Source organism: Mesoplodon densirostris, chromosome 3, assembly GCF_025265405.1.
Source record: "Mesoplodon densirostris isolate mMesDen1 chromosome 3, mMesDen1 primary haplotype, whole genome shotgun sequence".
In the NCBI taxonomy this organism is placed as follows: domain Eukaryota; kingdom Metazoa; phylum Chordata; class Mammalia; order Artiodactyla; family Ziphiidae; genus Mesoplodon; species Mesoplodon densirostris.
In genome coordinates this window covers 57,398,091-57,420,681 of record NC_082663.1, presented here as the reverse complement: position 1 = coordinate 57,420,681, position 22,591 = coordinate 57,398,091, and the positions used below count along the sequence as shown (strand labels likewise).

Genomic DNA, 22,591 nt, shown 5'->3' with positions numbered 1-22,591 from the left:
CTGAAGAAATGCAAATTTTAAAAATGAAATGACATTTCCACCCCCCACCACCATTATATTAAATAAGAAAAACAAATGTATTTTGAAGAGTAATATCTCAGGCTGGCAAGAATGTGATTAAACTGGCATTGTTACACTACTGGTAATTACAACTATTCTCCAAAGTAATTTGGCAATAATAATAAAGACTCATAAAATCCTGGTCTCAGAACATAGTTGTAGGAAATAATTTAAAATATTTTTAAAACGTTAAAAATGTTCTTTACAAAAGGACTCCTTCCTTTGAGGCTCATGCTATCCAATAGATGGTCACCAGCCTTTTCTTTGTTGAGATCTGAAGTCACCCCAATATTCTTCCAAAGTCTTTGATACAAGTTCACAAAATTTTCTGCCCCAGTACTTGCTATCACAGCTTCAGACTGCACAGAAAGGAAACATGCAAATGAACTCTAATTTTACTGTTCCTTGAATTTTTGTAGGTGTCATGACATTTGTCCTAAGGAAATAAAATGCAAGCACTGCTTTGTTTTGCTTCCACAGGTCAGAAGGGTCTCTGCAGTAAAGGAATGGCAATTAAGTGTCCATTTATGATTAGTTCAATGGTTCTATATTAAACTAGCTGTAACTTTCTAATTCAACACCTTATCTTCTTCCAGTACAGTGGGGTAGGATAGGGAGGAGATGGAGTGGAGTTGCTCTGCAATAATTTCTGATATTCAGATGAAAATAACAATTGCCATGTTTTTCCAAGTTGAGTCTGATATCCAACCCATTCTATACAAATAAACAAACAAAGATTAGTTATCACATACCTGAGTTGCTGAACTATCAATATTTTTAGCTTGAGTATTAACAACAACACTTGGAGATGGAAGATCAGAGGACTCTTGAGTTTTTTTCTGGCTTGTATTGAGCAGATTAGATCTTTTCAGATTCTGTCTTGATACAGGTATAAGAGGTTTCAGGCGTTTCTTGCTATGAACCTGAGTAGGTTCATCAGACTCCAAACTATTCTTTGAACATATTAAAGACAAAAATCCCAGGGGTCTTCTGCCAGGTCTAGAAATGCAAATGTAAAGACATTCAAGAATATCCAGGAAGACACATTTTTAAAAATATTTATTCACTAAATTTTTCATAGGCAGGATATTGCAGCAAAGAAGCTGAAAGCAGGAATGTGCCAAATTCTATAGGACATCTATATCTGTATAGTTAAACTTTTTTTTTTTTTTTTTTTTGGCCATGCTGCCCAGCATGTGGGATCTTAGTTCCCCGACCAGGGATCAAACCCATGCCCCCTGCATTGTAAGCACACAGTCTTAACCACTGGGCCACCAGGGAAGTCCCAGGAAGGCATATTCTTAATGCCAACTTCTTTCCATGAATGCTAAAATGGCACATATGATACCACAGGAGTGGTACACCTACTAAATACTGATACACTAAGTACTGATATCACTCTGCCATGATGTATATTTGTGACAAAGGTCAAAGCTTACTCTAGAGCAGTACTTCTCAAGCCTGAAAGGCATACACATCACGTGCGGATCTTATCAAAATGAAGATTCTGACTGAGTTGGTGGGGAAGTGGGGCCTGAGTTCTGTATTTCTACTGAGTTCTCCAATGATGTCCCTGCTGCTGGTGCCAGGACCACACTTTGAGTAGAAGGGCTCTAGAGCAGGAGTCAGCAAGCTATGATCCACAGGCCAAGTGAAGTCCACCACCTGATTCTATAAATAAGTTTACTGGAACACAGCATGCTCATCTGTTTACATATATGGTTACATATTACATATGTGGTATATTATATATATACACACCGCATATGTAATATGTAACCATATATGTAAAAAGATGTGATTAGAGCAACCAGGACTATCCATTAGCCCAGCTGGGCCCGCGGCGCACTTGTGCAAAACGCGAACCAGAAGGGAAGGTTCTTCCCCCGGGCGTTTTGGCGTCCCAGTGCCAGGCAGAACTTCGGGAAACTGGAGCCTCCCCGTAGGGATGGAGAAAAGAGCGAGCTGCCCCAGGGTAAACATGGAGTAAACATGGAGAGGTGGATTTCATGAAGATTAGTGGCTTTGCAAGGGAAATCTCTCTGTGCAGCCTCGGAAGCAGCGGATTAAAGCTCCACGGTCCACTTGATGTGCCCTGCGTCTGTGGAGTGCATGAATGGACAGCAAATCATCCCAAATTGAGGAGGTGGACTTTGAGGACAAGATTTAAGACTTTTTCCCCTTTTCCTCTTTTTACAACGAATTATCCCAAATTAAGGAGGTGGACTTTGAGAGCAAGATTTTCGATTTTTCTCCCTGCTCTCTTTTTGTGAATGTGTATGTGTGTGCTTCTGTGTGAGATTTTCTCTGTATAGCTTTGCTTCCACCATATGTCCCAGGGTTCTATCTGTCCGTTTTTTTTTCAATAATTACTTTTTAATAACGCTACTATATTTTATACTTTATTCTATTTTACTTTACCTGCTCTTTCTTTTTTTCGTACCTTCCCTTCCTTCCTCCCTCCCTCCGCCCCTCCTTTCTTTCTTTCTTTCCTTCCTCCCTCCCTCCCTTCTTCCTTTTACTCTTTCTTTTTCTTTCCTTCCTCCCTCCCTCCCTCCTTTCTTTCTTTCCATCCTCCCTCCCTCCCTCCTTTCTTTCTTTCTTTCTTTCTTCCTTCCTTTCCTTCTTCCTTTCTTTCTCTCTCTCTTTCTTCTACTAATTCTTTCTTTCTACTTTTTCTCACTTTTATTCTGAGCCAGGTAGATGAAAGGCTCTTGGTGCTGCAGCCAGGAGTCAGTGCTGTGCCTCTGAAGTGGGAGAGCCAACTTCAGGACACGGGTCCACAAGAGACCTCCCAGCTCCACATAAAATCAAGTGGCGAAAATCTCCCAGAGATCTCCATCTCAACAACAGCACCCAGCTTCAGTCAACGACCAGCAAGCTACAGTGCTGGTCACCCTATGCCAAGCAACTAGAAAGACAGGAACACAACCCCACCCATTAGCAGAGAGGCTGCCTAAAAACATAATAAGGTCACAGGCACCCCAAAACACACCACCAGACGTGGACCTGTCCACCAGAAAGACAAGATCGAGCCTCAACCACCAGAACACAGGCACTAGTCCCCCCCACCAGGAAGCCTACACAACCTACTGAAACAACCTTAGCCACTGGGGACAGACACCAAAAACAACGGGAACTACGAATCTGCAGCCTGCAAAAAGGAGACCCCAAACACAGTAACATAAGCAAAATGAGAAGACAGAAAAACACACAGCAGGTGAAGGAGCAAGATAAAAACCTACCAGACCTAACAAATGAAGAGGTAATAGGCAGTCTACCTGAAAAAGAATTCAGAATAATGACAGTAAAGATCATCCAAGATTCTATTTCCAAGATCCAAAATCTTGGAAATAGAATAGACAAAATGCAAGAAACAGTTAACAAGGACCTAGAAGAACTAAAGATGAATCAAGCATCGATTAAAAACACAATAGGGCCTCCCTGGTGGCGCAGTGGTTAAGAGTCCGCCTGCCGATGCAGGGGATACGGGTTCGTGCCCCGGTCTGGGAGGATCCCATATGCCGCGGAGCGGCTGGGCCCGTGGGCCGTGGCCGCTGGGCCTGTGCATCCGGAGCCTGTGCTCCGCAGCGGGAGAGGCCGCGACAGTGAGAGGCCCGCATACCGCAAAAAGAAGAAAAAAAAAAAAAAACACAATAAATGAAATGAAAAATACTCTAGATGGGATCAACAGCAGAATAACTGAGACAGAAGAACGGATAAGTGAGGTGGAAGATAAAATAGTGGAAATAACTGCTGCACAGCAAAATAAAGAAAAAAGAATGAAAAGAACAGAGGACAGTCTCAGAGACCTCTGGGACAACATTAAACGCACCAACATTCAAATTATAGGGGTTCCAGAAGAAGAAGAGAAAAAGAAAGGGACTGAGAAAATATTTGAAGAGATTATAGTTGAAAACTTCCCTAATATGGGAAAGGAAATAGTTAATCAAGTCCAGGAGGCACAGAGAGTCCCATACAGAATAAATCCAAGGAGAAATACCCAAGACACATATTAATCAAACTGTCAAAAATTAAACACAAAGAAATCATATTAAAAGCAGCAAGGGAAAAAAAACAAATAACACACAAGGGAATCCCCATCAGGTTAACAGCTGATCTCTCAGCAGAAACTCTACAAGCCAGAAGGGAGTGGCAGGACATAATTAAAGTGATGAAGGAGAAAAACCTGCAACCAAGATTACTCTACCCAGCAAGGATCTCATTCAGATTTGATGGAGAAATTAAAACGTTTACAGACAAGCAAAAGCTGAGAGAGTTCAGCACCACCAAACCAGCTTTACAACAAATGCTAAAGGAACTTTTCTAGGCAAAAAACACAACAGAAGGAATATAACTACAATAACGAACCCAAAGCAATTAAGGAAATGGGAATAGGAACATACATATCAATAATTACCTTAAATGTAAATGGACTAAATGCTCCCACCAAAAGACACAGAGTGGCTGAATGGATACAAAAACAAGACCCATATATATGCTGGCTATAAGAGACCCACTTCAGACCTAGAGACACATACAGATTGAAAGTAAGGGGATGGAAAAAGATATTCCATGCAACTGGAAATCAAAAGAAAGCTGGAGTAGCAATTCTTATATCAGACAAAATAGACTTTAAAATAAAGACTATTAGAAGAGACAAAGAAGGACACTACATAATGATAAAGGGATCGATCCAAGAAGAAGATATAACAATTGTAAATATTTATGCACCCAACATAGGAGCACCTCAATACATAAGGCAAATACTAACAGCCATAAAAGGGGAAATCAACAGTAACACACTCATAGTAGGGGGCTTTAACACCCCACTTTCACCAATGGACAGATCATTCAAAATGAAAATAAATAAGGAAACACAAGCTTTAAATGATACATTAAACAAGATGGACTTAATGGATATTTATAGGACATTCCATCCAAAAACAACAGAATACACATTTTTCTCAAGTGCTCATGGAACATTCTCCAGGATAGATCATATCTTGGGTCACAAATCAAGCCTTGGTAAATTTAAGAAAATTGAAATTGTATCAAGTATCTTTTCCGACCACAATGCTATGAGACTAGACATCAACTACAGGAAAAGATCTGTAAAAAATACAAACACATGGAGGCTAAACAATACACTACTCAATAACGAAGAGATCACTGAAGAAATCAAAGAGGAAATAAAAAAATACCTAGAAACAAATGACAATGGAGACACGACGACCCAAAACCTATGGGACACAGCAAAAGCAGTTCTAAGGGGGAAGTTTATAGCAATACAATCCCACCTTAAGAAACAGGAAACATCTTGAGTAAACAACCTGACCCTGCACCTAAAGCAATTAGAGAAAGAAGAACAAAAAACCCCCAAAGTTAGCAGAAGGAAAGAAATCATAAAGATCAGATCAGAAATAAATGAAAAAGAAATGAAGGAAATGATAGCAAAGATCAATCAAACTAAAAGCTGGTTGTTTGAGAAGATAAACAAAATTGACAAACCATTAGCCAGACTCATCAAGAAAAAAAGGGAGAAGACTCAAATCAATAGAATTAGAAATGAAAAAGGAGAAGTAACAACTGACACTGCAGAAATACAAAAGATCAGGAGAGATTACTACAAGCAACTCTATGCCAATAAAATGGACAACCTGGAAGAAATGGACAAATTCTTAGAAATGCACAACGTGCCAAGACTGAATCAGGAAGAAATAGAAAATATGAACAGACCAATCACAAGCACTGAAATTGAAACTGTGATTAAAAATCTTCCAACAAACAAAAGCCCAGGACCAGATGGCTTCACAGGGGAATTCTATCAAGCATTTAGAGAAGAGCTAACACCTATCCTTCTCAAACTCTTCCAAAGTATAGCAGAGGGAGGAACACTCCCAAACTCATTCTATGAGGCCACCATCACCTTGATACCAAAACCAGACAAGGATGTCACAAAGAAAGAAAACTACAGGCCAATATCACTGATGAACATAGATGCAAAAATCCTCAACAAAATACTAGCAAACAGAATCCAACAGCACATTAAAAGGATCATACACCATGATCAAGTGGGGTTTATTCCAGGAATGCAAGGATTCTTCAATATACACAAATCAATCAACGTGATACACCATATTAACAAACTGAAGGAGAAAAACCATACGATCATCTCAATAGATGCAGAGAAAGCTTTCGACAAAATTCAACACCCATTTATGATAAAAACCCTGCAGAAAGTAGGCATAGAGGGAACTTTCCTCAACATAATAAAGGCCATATATGACAAACCCACAGCCAACACTGTCCTCAATGGTGAAAAACTGAAACCATTTCCACTAAGATCAGGAACAAGACAAGGCTGCCCACTCTCACCACTCTTATTCAACTTAGTTTTGGAAGTTTTAGCCACAGCAATCAGAGAAGAAAAGGAAATAAAAGGAATCCAAATCGGAAAAGAAGAAGTAAAGCTGTCACTGTTTGCAGATGACATGATACTATACATAGAGAATCCTAAAGATGCTACCATAAAACTACTAGAGCTAATCAATGAATTTGGTAAAGTAGCAGGATACAAAATTAATGCACAGAAATCTCTGGCATTCCTGTACACTAATGATGAAAAATCTGAAAATGAATTCAAGAAAACACTCCCATTTACCATTGCAACAAAAAGAATAAAATACCTAGGAATAAACCTACCTAAAGAGACAAAAGACCTGTATGCAGAAAATTATAAGACACTGATGAAAGTAATTAAAGATGATACAAATAGATGGAGAGATATACCATGCTCCTGGATTGGAAGAATCAATATTGTGAAAATGACTCTACTACCCAAAGAAATCTACAGATTCAATGCAACCCCTATCAAACTACACTGGCATTTTTCACAGAACTAGAACAAAAAATTCCAAAATTTGTTTGGAAAAACAAAAGACCCCAAATAGCCAAAGCAATCTTGAGAACGAAAAATGGAGCTGGAGGAATCAGGCTCCCTGACTTCAGACTATACTACAAAGCTACAGTAATCAAGACAGTGTGGTACTGGCACAAAAACAGAAAGATAGATCAATGGAACAGGATAGAAAGCCCAGAGATAAACCCACGCACATATGGTCAACTTATCTTTGATAAAGGAGGCAGGAATGTACAGTGGAGAAAGGACAGCTTCTTCAATAAGTGGTGCTGGGAAAACTGGACAGGGACATGTAAAAGTATGAGATTAAATCATTCCCTAACACCACACACAAAAATAAGCTCAAAATGGATTAAAGACCTAAATGTAAGGCCAGAAACTATCAAACTCTTAGAGGAAAACATAGGCAGAACACTCCATGACATAAATCACAGCAAGATCCTTTTGGACCCACCTCCTAGAGAAATGGAAATAAAAACAAAGATAAACACATGGGACCTAATGAAACTTCAAAGCTTTTGCACAGCAAAGGAAACCATAAACAAGACCAAAAGACAACCCTCAGAATGGGAGAAAATATTTGCAAATGAAGCAACTGACAAAGGATTAATCTCCAAAATTTATAAACAGCTCATGCAGCTCAATAGCAAAAAAACAAACAACCCAATCCAAAAATGGGCAGAAGACTTAAATAGGCATTTCTCCAAAGAAGATATACAGATTGCCAACAAACACATGAAAGAATGCTCAACATCATTAATCATTAGAGAAATGCAAATCAAAACTACAATGAGATATCATCTCACACCAGTCAGAATGGCCATCATCAAGAAATCTAGAAACAATAAATGCTGGAGAGGGTGTGGAGAAAAGGGAACACTCTTGCACTGCTGGTGGGAATGTGAATTGGTACAGCCACTATGGAGAACAGTATGGAGGTTCCTTAAAAAACTAAAAATAGTACTACCATATGACCCAGCAATCCCACTACTAGGCATATACCCTGAGAAAACCATAATTCAAAAAGAGTCATGTACCAAAATGTTCATAGCAGCTCTATTCACAATAGCCCAGAGATGGAAACAACCTAAGTGTCCATCATCGGATGAATGGATAAAGAAGATGTGGCACATATATACAATGGAATATTACTCAGCCATAAAAAGAAACGAAACTGAGCTATTTGTAATGAGGTGGATAGACCTAGAGTCTGTCATACAGAGTGAAGTAAGTCAGAAAGAGAAAGACAAATACCGTATGCTAACACATATATATGGAATTTAAAAAAAGATGTCATGAAGAACCTAGGGGTAAAACAGGAATAAAGACACAGACCTACTTGAGAATGGACTTGAGGATATGGGGAGGGGGAAGGGTAAGCTGTGACAAAGCGAGAGAGAGGCATGGACATATATACACTACCAAACGTAAGGTAGATAGATAGTGGGAAGCAGCCGCAGAGCACAGGGAGATCAGCTCGGTGCTTTGTGACTGCTTGGAGGGGTGGGATGGGGAGAGGGGGAGGGAAGGAGATGCATGAGGGAAGGGATGTGGGAACAGATGTATATGTATGACTGATTCACTTTATTATAAAGCAGAAACTAATATAAATAAATAAATAAATAAATAATTTTTTAAAAAAAGATGTGATTACATACCTGTTGAATAGCTGAGTAGTTGCAACAGAGATATATGGCCCACAAAGCCTAAAATATATACTACATGATCTTTTACCCCCAAAATTTGCTGACCCTTGTTCTAGAATACTGCTTCTCAACTGTTTTAACCCAAACCCCCATGATGCTACCCTCGTTCTATTTTCAGCACATCTCTACGCCAAAAAAGGTGTAGTTTATATAACAAAAACACAGGTTCGTTAAATATACCTTTTCAAGTTATACATGTCCTTTCCCTCACTTTCCTTTAGTGGAGACTAGTACATGTCCTCCCTCTCTAACTCACCAACTCCACGTTAATGATTTGAATGCTGCCAACAAGCCAATAGTTATCCATAACCCAGAAGACTCACTTCTAGAGTATGAGGAAATAATGTGGGAGAGGCTGGCTTTGGGCTTAAATTCCACACTTAGTGTTATAGGGAGAAAGCCAGGGTGTACCTCTTTGGTATGCCACAAGAGAGAAAAACGCACACAGTATTTGGGACTTCGATAAAACAACCTCCAGAGCTACTTCTGATGTTAGCCCTATGTCTCAGACCATCTACATCTGCACTGGCAGCTACTGTATGGTAGAATAAATAATTATTAAAATAATAACCATGAACAATCTGGAAAAGAAGGTGTGCAATACTAACTTCTAAAGATTTTCTATCTAAAATCAAAGTTTCAGCACTTGAAGTTAAGCTCTAGTCATATGCAGTGTCCTCCGAAAGTGTCTGACCTTACTGTATTTCCTTTGGTGACACCCCTTCCCTTTACATTTCTGACAGAGCGTGTGATTACAAAACACCATCCTTAGTACTGGATTCAGTTGTTATACATGTTACACCTATTCCATATAGGTTATGTTTATCCACTGAGAGAGAAAAATGGAGAGAGAGAAACATTTATTAAAGATTTTCTCATAATACCTGGATAGTGGGGTTTTTGAAGATGATGTGATGCTATCCATTTGTTCAGACTTAGAAGCAGCACAAGTTCTTTTTTCCTTATCAGACACCCCTATCTCATCCTGAGGTAACTGAGATGTATTCTTTTCTTGTGTATCTGTTATTTTATCAAGAGGTTTAGATCTGATACTCTGAAAAGTTGGTTCAAGTTGCTCTTTCTGAGGTTCTGGAATTGTATGTGTGTTTCCTGAGGTAGGGAAGATGCCTTGTCCCTTGTAAGACTCTCCTTCAAAAAAGAAAATAAATGGTAAGCACACATATTGAAATTAATACATCCAATTAAATTGCAATATTTGAAGAAGAAAACCCATGATATTCTATCATGAACCTACCCTAATAAGAGTAAGCTAAACTAAAAATTAGTGGACTATTAGGAATATTATAATGGTATAATTATTAGGAATATTATATTATAATTAGTGGACTATTAGGAATATTATAAGGTCAGAATGGCCATCATCACAAAATCTACAGTCAGTAAATGCTGGAGAGGGTGTGGAGAAAAGGGAACCCTCCTACACTGTTGGTGGGAATATAAATTGGCACAGCCACTATGGAGAACAGTATGGAGTTTCCTTAAAAAAAACTAAAAATAAAGCTACCATATGATCCAGCAATACCACTCCTGGGCACATAACTAGACAAAACAATAATTCGAAAAGATACATGTACCCCAATGTTCATTGCAGCACTATTTACAGTAGCCGTGACAAGGAAGCAACCTCAATATCCATCAACGGAGGAATGGATAAAGAAGATGTGGTACATATATACAATGAAATATTACTCAGCCATAAGAAAGAACGAAAAATGCCATTTGCAGCAATATGGATGGACCTAGAGATTGTCATACTGAGTGAAGTTAAGTCAGACAGAGAAAGACAAATATCACATGATATCGCTTATATGTGGAATCTAAAAAAATGGTACAAATGAACCTATTTACAAAACAGAAATAGAGTCACAGATAGAGAAAAAAAACTTATGGTTACCAAGGGGGGGAAGGGCGGGGGGTAGGGAGAGGGATAAATTGGGAGATTGGGATTGACATATACACACTACTATATATAAAACAGATAACTAATAAGAACCTACTGCATAGCACAGGGAGCTCTACTCAATGCTCTGTAATGACCTATATGGGAATAAAATCTTAAAAAGAGTGGAGTTATACATATACATATGTATCAGTTATACATATATATAACTGATTCACTTTGCCATACAGCAGAAACTAACACAACATTGTAAATCAACTATACTCCAATAAAAATTAATTAAAAACAAAAAAGGATAAAGCTAAGGACCTATAAAAACTCCTTAGGGCCTCCCTGGTGGCGCAGTGGTTAAGAGTCCGCCTGCCGATGCAGGGGATACGGGTTCGTGCCCCGGTCTGGGAGGATCCCATATGCCGCGGAGCGGCTGGGCCCGTGAGCCATGGCCGCTGGGCCTGCGCATCCGGAGCCTGTGCTCCGCAACGGGAGAGGCCACAACAGTGAGAGGCCCACATACCGCAAAAAGAAAACAAAACAAAACAAAAAAAACTCCTTAATACCCAGCTTTCTAATTACTTAAATGTAGTTGTTGAGCTTTTACAGGAAATCATGGAGCCATATGATTTTCTATTAAATACAGGATGAAAGTAGCTTTTCATGGCCACCAAAAGTGCCAAATCTAAGATCTCAGAAGGGAAGAAAAACTTCTAATAATAAAGGCGTGATTCTTAGAGAAAAATGAGCAAGACTCTGCTTCAATCCCAAATTTAAACAAGATATATCAAAAATAATCAGGGGTACTTAGCAAAATGCAATCACATTAAAATTTATTTTACTCACCTGTTTTCTCCAAAACATTTATTAATTCCTTTGAACACACCTGTTTTAAGAAAATTAACAAAAAAAATTAGAAATCTAATTGTCAAATAAAATTAATTTTATTTCCTTCCTTCTTTCTTAATTTTATTTCCTTCTTTCTTTCTTAAGAAAACCTGTATTTCCCAGAAAGCTAGGGTCAGACATGTTTTGTGGGAATTCTACCAAACATTTATAAAAAAGACACTGCAACTATTATTTAAATTATTCCACAGCATAGCAGAAGAGGGAAAGCTTCCAAATGCCTTTTATAAATCAGGCATAATATTGATACCAACTAACCAGTCTCAAATCAGTGCAAAACTATCAAATGAAATATGACAAGCATAATTTAGCAGCACATCAAAAGACTAAAACATCACGATCAAACAGAGTTTGTTTGGGAATTCCCTGGCAGTCCAGTGGTTAGGACTCCACGCTTTCACTGTTGAGGGCGTAGGTTCAATCCCTGGTCAGGGAACTAAGATCCCACAAGCTTGGAGGCACAGCCAAAAAAAAAAAGTTTGTTTCAGGAATACAAAGATGATTTAATATTATAAAACATATTAATAAAAATTAACAGATCTGAGGAGAAAAATAACATCATCTAAAAAGTGTCCAATAATATCATTCTTAAAAAAACATATAAAATTGGACAGGCATTTTCTTAACAGCATAAAATACAACTATTGCAATCCGAAAGGCAGCATCCCACTTCATAAACACTGGAAGTATTCCCATCAAAGTCAGAAATAAGAAAAAGTTGTCCACTATCAGGACTATTTTCTGATTTTTTTAAAGTTATACTAGCCAATATAATTAGAAAAGAAAGAAATTAAAGGTGTAAAAGGTAGAAGAATTAAAATTATATTGGCAGATGATATGACTGTTTACTAAGAAAACTCAAGAGAACCAACTGAAAAATTACTATACACAATGAGGGTAATTCAGTAAAGCTCTCTAGATTAAAAAGAACTCAATGATAATAGCAACAAAAAAGATAAAATTCTTAGATATAATCCAACAAGAAATGTACCAGATTTATACGAAGAAGAACTTAAAATACCCCTGAGAGACAGACACAAAAGAAGTCTTAAACAATTGGAAAGACACACTGTGTTTCTGGACAGGAAGATTCAACATCACATTTATGATGTCAATTTTCTCTATGTTCATCTGTCAACTTAGTATGATCCTAACACAAGTATCAATAGGTTTTTTTTTAAGCTCTGAATAAGCTAAATCTGAAATTAATATAAACTTTAAAACATATAAGCAGACTTCCCTGGTGGCACAGTGGTTAAGGATCCGCCTGCCAATGCAGGGGACACAGGTTCGAGTCCTGGTCCAGGAAGATCCCACATGCTGCTGAGCAACTAAGCCCATGCGCCACAACTACTGAGCCTGCGCTCTAGAGCCTGTGAGCCACAGTTACTGAAGCCTGTGCGCCTAGAGCCCGTGCTCCGCAACAAGAGAAGCCACCGCAATGAGAAGCCTGTGCACTGCAATGAAGAGTAGCCCCCACTCGATGCAACTAGAGAAAGTCCACGTGCAGCAACAAAGACCTAACACAGCCAAGAAAAAAGAAAAAACATAAGCGACTAGGAAAAACTTGGAAAAAGAAGAAAATTGTATTGGGGGTTGGGGAGAGGGACAGACTATTCCTTTTTTCAAAAAAATTTATTTATTTTTGGCTGCGTTGGGTCTTCATTGCTGCGTGTGGGCTTTCTCTAGTTGTGGAGAGTGGGGGCTACTCTTGTTGCGGAGCATGGGCTCTAGGCACGAGGGCTTCAGTAGTTGTGGCTCGCGGGCTCTAGAATGCAGGCTCAGTAGTTGTGGCGCACAGGCTTAGTTGCTCCACGGCATGTGGGATCTTCCTGGACCAGGACTCGAACCCGTGTCCCCTGCATTGGGAGGCGGATTCTTAACCACTGCGCCACCAGGGAAGCCCCCAGACTATCCCTTTTTAAGATAGTAAAGCACTTAAAAGCTACAATAATTAAAACAGTGTGATACTGGCCCCAGAACAAATAGGTAAATCAATGAAGAAGAAAGGAAAGTTCAGGAATATGTCCAAATATGTATGGGAATTTAATATGTGACAAAAGTGGAATTTCATTTTATTTTTTAAAAAATACACCTTTATTTTATTTTTTGGCCACACCGTGCAGCATGCAGGATCTTAGTTCCCTGACGCTCAGAGCCTTAACCACTGGACCGCCAGGGAAGTCCCCAAAAGTAGAATTTTAGATTAGCGGACAAAAGATGAATTATTCAAAAAATGGTGCTGGGACAAATGGATAGGCATCTGGGGAAAATTAAGTTGGTTCCACTGTTCTTAAAACCAAAATAAATTCTATACAAATCAATAATATTAATTAAAAGAATTTATATTAAATTCAAGGTAGACCTTCAATGTATAACATACTCCATAAGCTATACATAAAAAGACTAATAGGGACTTCCCTGGTGGCGCAGTGGTTAAGAATCCGCCTCCCAATGCAGGGGACACGGGTTCAAGCCCTGGTCCAGGAAGATCCCACATGCCGCAGAGCAACTAAGCCCGTGTGCCACAACTACTGAGCCAGTGTTCTAGAGCCCGCGAGACACAACTACTGAGCCCACGTGCCACAACTGCTGAAGTCTGTGTGCCTAGAGCCCATGCTCTGCGGCAGGAGAGGCCACAGCAGTGAGAGGCCCATGCACCACAAGGAGGAGTAGCCCTCCACTCACTGCAACTAGAAAAAGCCCGCATGCAGCAATGAAGACCCAATGCAGCCAAAAATAAATAAGTAAAAAAAAAAAGAAAAGAAAAAGACTAATAAAAAGAAATTTTTTTTTTTTGGCCATGCTGCACAGCTTGCGAGATCTTAGTTCCCCTATCAGGGATCGAACCCAGGTCCCAGCAGTGAGAGCACCCAAGTCCTAACCACTGGAATGCCAGGGAATTCCCCAAAAGACTGATATATCTGATTACAGAAAAATAAAAAGTATTTGCATGTCTATCTGAGTGCAGTGTATATACATTCTAGAATTTAAAATTATAACTTCGGCTATTTATAAGCAATTTTTTATCGTTAAAATGCTGAAAACAGTTTAGAAAATAAAAGCCACAAACAGGTCCAAGAGACACTATACATACTTTTCTTATATATTTAGTCACACCAATGTATATCTATCATTTTTTAAATGGCCTATTTTAAACTGGTGACCTAGTTTTGCATATAGTGATGTACTCTGATCTTTTTTCCATGTCATTAAATATACTTTTAAAATAAAATGAAACAATGTCTGCATGGAATGCTGACAAAATGTTGAAATAGGATGACTGATACATAGGGATACATTATACTAGCCAGTCTACCTTTTTAAATGTTTGAAAACTTTCACGTTAAAAAGTTTAGCAAAAAAGTCTGTATGAGAAAATCACAAAAAGTAGAGTTAAAAGACAACAATCTGAGAAAAAAAAATTTGCAACTCATATCACAGACATACAAAACAGAGAGTTCCTCCAAATCTACAAGACAAAGATCAACAAACCCAATTGAAAAATGAGTAAAGAGTATAGAGTCACGTCAAAGGAAAGGAAATACAACTGGTTCTTAAGCATGTGAAAAGATGTTCAACCTTACTCATAATAAGAGAAATTAAAAACTATTCCAGGATACCATTTTTTAACCTATCAGATATCGCAGAATACACCGCCTCTGTTGTCTACTATCATCTAAGGACTGTCCGTCCCTTCAACTGTCCCTTTGAGAATATAGATTCTAATTTTTCCATAGTGTTGTTCTATAGTGTAGTAACTTATGATGATTACCAGAAACAAAAACAAGAGGGTGCTTAAGAAATATACAACACAGTGGCTGGTAACTGAATCTGCACTGTATTGTCAGGCGTCCCTGAGGTAGTGATGATTGAGCTAAAGAAGTCTGTGTTTTGCAAGGGAATGTTTCATAAATGAAGAGACAGCAAAAGAAAAGCCTGGGCCATGAGGAGTACGGTGCATTTGAGAAACTGAAAGATGGTCAATATGGCTAGCAAGGCAGAGACCAGCACAAGATGAGATTAGACACAGAAAACAGCCAAACAAAAACAGTGCCTTAGAGGTTCTGGTTTTATTCCTAAGAGCAACGGGAAGCTTTAAGCATTATGATAATGGTAGTGATGATATCACTATTACCATTTTACACAGTAGGGAACTCATTCAGAGAAGTGAAGAATCTTGCCTAAGATCCCACAGCTGTTAAGTGGTACAGCCAAGATCCACATCTGTATGATGCTTTCAGCTTAATTTTTAGCCAATGACACTGTGCTGGGAATGGGTTTTCTGATTAATATCCATCAATTTTCACCTAGAACTGCTTGAAAGTAAAAATCCAAAACTGGTTTTATCTGGATTATTTATGGTAAAAAGTATAGAGCTATCTTTTTTTTTTTGCGGTACATGGGCCTCTCACTGTTGCGGCCTCTCCTGTTGTGGAGCACAGGCTCCAGATGCGCAGGCTCAGTGGCCATGGCTCACAGGCCCAGCCACTCCGCAGCATGTGGGATCTTCCCGGACCGGGGCACGAACCCGTGTCCCCTGCATTGGCAGGCAGACTCTCAACCACTGCGCCACCAGGGAAGTCCCTAGAGCTATCTTTATATAAAGAGTCTAAAGGAAAAAGAAAAATAGATCTGTTGCAATATGGCCATCTTACTAGCTTAATGATTCCATCTTACCTCAGAGGTATATTTTTGACAATCGTCTTTTAAAGTGAGTGAACTTTTTTTGGCAGGAGGAACATGGTCACTTTCATCAAGCCTACAATGAAATCTCTTCCTAGATACAAGATCCAAATTAGCAGGAGGCTCTTCGGAATCATCTCTTCCAGAATTAGATAAACACATGTCATCCTGACCAGCTGAAGTTACTGGAAAACTGATACTGCATAGAAAATACACACACATTAAATTAGTTATTTTATGAGGTTAAAGCCTGAGCTATTCCAATGAAAACTGCCAAAAAACTTCAAAGTAACTAATATATACATGGCCATGGCCACAAAAATGTTAGTTTTGAGCTCCATTCATACTTAAAAGCTCACAACTTAAGTTCCATAATATTGAATTAAATCTGAGGCATAAAAATAATGTTTTCTTTGTCAGTAAAGTTAAATTTTATTCTAAAATGTCTCTTCCTAATATAAAAGGCTTCAAATTCTAATGTTACTTGATAGACAATTAAGCATCTTAACCAATGACTATTAAAATACAACTTAAGAATTCTACAGCAAAGAATTAAAATGAATATCAAAAATATTTTAAAACGTAGCCTTTGTACTATTTTTGCAACTTTCTGTGAATGTATATTTATTTCAGAATTTTAAAAATATATAAATGTATACAGAGTAACCTTTAACAGATGCTATTTTATGATTCATATTGCTAAATTTTTTTAGCTTTCAAAATACTTAAAATACCAACAAAGTTTCATACAAAAGTATTATATTATACATTTAAATGGCATCTTTATCAGATATAAAATCAGTAATTTCTTCTCTAATTTACCACATAATTACTAAATAAGATCTCCATGACAATTACAAATAATGTTGGTGAATGGCTTGTTCAATCAATACTATTCAATTCATAAAGCACCCCTTCCCCGTAGCAAAAACAGTTTAGTTGATTCATTACCTCATGTCCCCCCTTTCTTCTGTATTCACTGATTTGACCAATATGGGGGCTGGCAGTAAAGGGTTTGGCATTAACTGCATAGTGGTATCAGCAAATTCTTCTACTCCATTGGTTGGGATTTCCACCAGAGTTAAAATGAATGCTTGTTCATCCTCATCTTCTTGATGTACATTAGCAACTAGATTCATTATCAAAGTTTAAAAGTTAGTAATGAAAAGCTGAACCATGAAATGACAGAAAATCATTAATTTATTTCACTTCTAAAAAGTCTCATGACAACTTATCCCGAAGAATAAAAAACTAAATTATACCCCCCAAGAAACAAATAAATAAAAATTTCGTAAAGGATAAAGATGATTCACTATGGAGAAGATTTATAATTCCTTTTTTTTTAAGATTTATAATTCTGAATAACAAAACTTATATACAAAATACTTCAAGTTTTTTTTTTTTAAATTTAAGGCCATCATAGACCAACAATAACCGCTTTGTTTTTCCATAGTCAAATGGGCAGTAAAAAACATACTATTAGGTTCTAAGACTCTACTGAAGCAGATTATCATACCTGTTAGGTCTTGAGGATTGTTTATATTCTCTTGTTGGACTTCTGGAATACTACACTGCCATAAAAAATTAAAATGAAAGAGTGAGGTTGACCAAATCTCAGTTTTAAAAGTTTTCCTGACAATGTGATACTGTGATCAGTTATTGTTTCAAAACTCAACAACTTATCTAACCTATATAGAGAAATTTTCAAGTGTTTTGAAACTTTTAGTTGTACCAATAAATTTCTGATTCATTTAAATAAACACATATATATACACAAGGGAATTATGACTAAATTGTTAAATATGTATAGGCTATGAAATGATTTTTGAAGTAACAGAAAAGGGAGATCCAAACACTTCAACCTTCTCTCTATCCCCATCACAGCAGCCACTGTACCATTAGTAGGTGACATGTATATGGAAGCAAACTGGTCTCCTTGCCCCCAGCATGGCTCCCTCCAATCTGTTTTCCACAAAACTGTAAACATTGTTTTCTCTAAAATGCAATTCCAATTGTAATTCTCTACTGCTTAAGATCTTAAAACTTTCATTTTGCAACCAACAATGTCAGTAATTGACTCAGGCAAGAATCATCAATGCATACTAAATTACTTACTAAGTGGAAAAGATGCAATTATAATGGAGAAAACTGGTAGGTACCATTCTACCCAAGTGATCAGTCACCAACATCAATAATGGGACAAACCAACATTATGTGTCCCCTGATATGATGCAAAAGAAGAGCAAAACATCACCTATGTAGTACTCTTGCAAAAAAACGTTTAACCTGAATCTAATAATGAGGAAGCAGTAAAAGAAATCCAGATTACAGACTAACTTGGACTCTTCTAAAATGTCAAGTTCACAAAAGAGGAAAAAGGGCAAGAGGACTACTCTAGATTAAAAAAGTAAGAAGAAATGACAGCTAAATGCACTGTAAGAGGTTTGACTGCAACTGTATATTACACATTATTATTAAATCAATGTTAGGTAGTATGGTAATATTGAGTGTGGTAATAGTATTGTCATTTTTCTGTAAGAGAACGTCCTTGGTCTTAGATACAAGCTGGAGTATTTGTGGGTGAAGACTCATGTCTACAACTTACTTTCAGGTGGTTTAGTTGTTTTAAAGTACCTACCAAGATGGAGAGCAACACAGAGAGAAAATAATGTCTAGAGCTAGGTATGCATGCAAATGAGGCAAAATGTTAACAGATTTCTATGTAAGATTCTTGCAACTTTTCTCTAAATTTGAAATTATTTCAAAATAAAAAGTAAAAAGTAAAAAGTTGGGTGGTAGGGGAAAATCCCATAACTTTGGATGTAACCCAAACTCCTTAGCAAGCCATAAAAATTCATTTTATGATCTGTCCCCAGGCTACCTAACTTCATCTCTAAGCACTTTCTTCATTTATAGTCCACTCATAGTTACTTATACAGTCCCTGAGCATGTCATACTGTTTCACACTTGTTCTTTGTACATGTTCCTCTCCCTGTAACTGGCTAATTCATACTTGTTCTTCCAGATCAAGGATTTGCTCAGTGCTGGATGCACATTAGAATAACCTGGGGAACTTTAAAAAAAAAAAAAAGCTAATGCCTGGGCTCCGCCCACTGCCCCCACCAGATTAGTGTCGCTGGATTGGGTTGAGGGCCACTCCAACTGAGTCCCACAGAACTCTCTTTCATAACACCTAGCAGACTGAGTTTAACCATTCATTTACTCATCTGTTCCTCGCAAGGTTGTATTCCAAGTATCTCACACAGTATTGCACACACAACATCTCAATAAACACTTGCTCTGAGAATGAACTTCTCAGATCCAGGGGCTAAGAAGCAAGAGTTCTCTCTGTACAAAACACTTCCTCTTTCAAAGCTTTTACAACAAAGCTAGGTATTGGTTATTTTATTTCTATGTTCCAGAGACTAAAAACATATTCAATACATTCTTGCAAAGGCAAAATTATAGGGAAAGAAAAAGATCAGTGGTTGTCAGGGGTGGGGGGGTGGAGAGAAGGAGTAACTAAAAAGGACCCTGGAAAAGTTGGGGAGTGATGGAATTGTTCATGTATTGGTTATATGATTATATAGGTTTATGAAAATCTGTAGAACTGAACACTAAAAAGGGTAAAGTTTATTGTGTGTAAATTAGAACTTAACGTTTTAAATAAGGAATAAACAGCTGGCCACCCCGTCATATTTTACATTCTTTTACCTCTGGCACATGGAGTATAAGCACACTGTCTCCGTTAGAGTCCTTTCCCAGGGGCTCTTCGACAGAACTCTCACCAAGACCCATACCCAAACCAAGTGTGTGGGGCCTTGACTCAGATGAAACAACAGGAGCAACTGAAGACAGCTGAACCTCTGCAGACCTCCCTTCTTCATCTTCATCTCTGAAAGACAGATTAGTATGTATCTGAAATCAAGGAGACAACCACAGAACTATGTTTAGAACTAGGTATGTCAAAGTTCATCTAATTTAATGGTTTTCAAACTTTTAAGATAGATTTAATGCAACAGAACAAATTCTTACAGCTACCGCTTATGCCTATAGTTGACACAGAATATAAATGAAATCCCAGAATATCTTTCCTCTTTTACCTTCCAGTTAGGTGTGCTTCTTGTGAAATACCGGTTTCTTCAATACCGTGTACAGATGCCAATTTGATCGGCTCCTTACTCTCTGCTGTTGTAACTGATTCAAGGTTTTTATCTTCTAATTCTCTCTCTTTAGCAGCATTTTTCTCAGTTTCTTAAACAAAAAATACATTTAAAATATAGCCCAAATAGTAAAGTCAAAATCTCCATATTAGAAACATATTCTGTTTTCAAAGATCACTACATAGTGGCTCTTCCAAACTTCTCTTAATCCAAAAAGCAAGCTTATTCACATGGCAAAAAGGTGGTCTGGGTCACTTACACTTTTTAACATAAATGAGATAGTTAATGAGTCTGCACTGCATATATTTCACTCCTGGCAGCCACAGCTATTGTATCTCTACTTTACTGTAATAGCAGTATAATCAGAAACCCACATACAGAAGAGGTTTAGAGGTGGGTACACAGGAGGCCTGGCTGGTTCCACCTTGGGGGAAGTGTTGGGGAGGGAGCTGTTCTGTAATGAATAATGTCAAAAAGCAGAAGAAAATGACGTCTGTATAAAAGAGGTAACTGGGGCCTGCACACTGAGAGACCTTCCGGGTACCACTCAAGCCAAAGTAATGAATTAACTAATTGAACCACAGGAATTGTTGGCTAAAAGAAAATCCCAGAGATCAAGAAACTGAAAACAGGGAAAAGATGATGCTAACTATCCAGATCTTCTACATGTAGGGTTGAATATAATCTAGGCAGCCTACCACTTACACTGCTTTTCCTGCTCCCACTAGTACCCTAAGGGATTGGGACCTTGGCAGGGAGGGGACATGGAAAATATAGTTAGGCTATTGAAAAAATGATATAAGAGCACTATGTAATCATACGGAAAGATTTTTTTCAATATATTAATCTTTAAAAACAGCACTAACATATAAAGAACTCAATAATAAAAAGACAAATAACTCAATTCTAAAATGAGCATAGGGACTTCCCTCGCAGTTCAGTGGTTAAGACTCTGCCTTCCAATATAGGGAGTGCAGGTTTGATACATGGTCGGGGAGCTAAGATCCCACATGCCTCACAGCCAAAAAAAAAAAAAACCAAAACAGAAGCAATACTGTAACAAATTCAGTAAAGACTTTTTTTTTTTTTTTTTTTTTGCGGTACACAGGCCTCTCACTATTGTGGCCTCAACCGTTGTGGAGCACAGGTTCCGGACGCACAGGCTCAGCGGCCAAGGCTCACGGGCCTAGCCGCTCCGCAGCATGTGGGATCTTCCCGGACCGGGGCACGAACCCACATCCCCTGCATCGGCAGGCAGACTCTCAACCACTGCGCCACCAGGGAAGCCCTCAATAAAGACTTTAAGAATGATCCACATCAAAAAACAAAAAATCTTAAATAATAAAATAAAATAAAATGAGCATAGGTGGAGCCGGAGGAAGATGGCGGAAGAGTAAGACGCGGAGATCACCTTCCTCCCCACAGATACATCAGAAATTCATCTACACGTGGAACAACTCCTACAGAACACCTACTGAACGCCGACAGAAGACCTCAGACCCCCTAAAAGGCAAGAAACTCCCCACATACCTGGGTAGGGCAAAAGAAAAAAAGAATAAACAGAGACAATAGGATAGGGACGGGACCTGCACCAGTGGGAGGGAGCCGTGAAGGAGGGAAGGTTTCTACACACTGCAAGCCCCTTCGCGGGCGGAGACTGCAGGTGGCGGAGGGGGAAAGCTTCGGAGTAGCGGAGGAGAGCACAGCAACAGGGGTGTGGAGGGCAAAGCGGAGAGATTCCGGCACAGAGGATCGGTGCCCTCAGGCACACACCAGCCCGAGAGGCTTCTCTGCTCGGCCGCCGTGGCGGGCGGGGCTGGGAGCTGAGGCTTGGGTATCGGCTTTCAGTCGGAGCGCAGGGAGAGGACTGGGGCTGGCGGCAGGAAGAGAGCCTGAAGGGGTTAGAGCACCACGGCTAGCCCGGAGGGAGTCCGGGGAAAGGGTCTGGAGTTGCTGAAGAGGCAAGAGTCTTTTTTCACTTTCACTTTCGTTTCCTGGTGTGCGAGGAGAGGGCATTAAAAGGGCTGCTTAGGGAAGCGCCGGAGACAGGCGCGAGCCGCGGGTAAGGCGTGGACCTCGGAGACGGGCGTGGGCCGCCGCCGCCGCCCGCCGCCGCCGCGGCCCGCCGCCGCCCACCGCCCGACGCCGCCCGCCGCCGCCGCGGCCCGCCCGCCGCCGCCCGCCGCCGCCCGCCGCGGCCCGCCGCCGCCGCCGCCGCCGCCGCCGCCGCGGCCCG

The 22,591-nt window shown here is 39.1% G+C and overlaps 1 protein-coding gene across 3 annotated transcripts in view; it reads right to left on the bottom strand.

The window, feature by feature from the left end:
- The window catches only part of BDP1 (B double prime 1, subunit of RNA polymerase III transcription initiation factor IIIB), a 100,730-nt gene that overhangs the window by 3,773 nt on the left and 74,366 nt on the right, over nucleotides 1–22,591 (bottom strand). For all 3 annotated transcript variants that reach the window (XM_060093011.1, XM_060093012.1, XM_060093013.1), the window contains 8 exons: nucleotides 20,296–20,446; nucleotides 19,907–20,087; nucleotides 17,709–17,763; nucleotides 17,144–17,321; nucleotides 16,187–16,391; nucleotides 11,447–11,486; nucleotides 9,573–9,837; nucleotides 813–1,059 (listed from right to left, as the gene is read on the bottom strand). In XM_060093011.1, coding sequence (XP_059948994.1) covers nucleotides 813–1,059; nucleotides 9,573–9,837; nucleotides 11,447–11,486; nucleotides 16,187–16,391; nucleotides 17,144–17,321; nucleotides 17,709–17,763; nucleotides 19,907–20,087; nucleotides 20,296–20,446 — 1,322 coding nt within the window. The remainder of the gene's footprint in view (nucleotides 1–812; nucleotides 1,060–9,572; nucleotides 9,838–11,446; nucleotides 11,487–16,186; nucleotides 16,392–17,143; nucleotides 17,322–17,708; nucleotides 17,764–19,906; nucleotides 20,088–20,295; nucleotides 20,447–22,591) is intronic.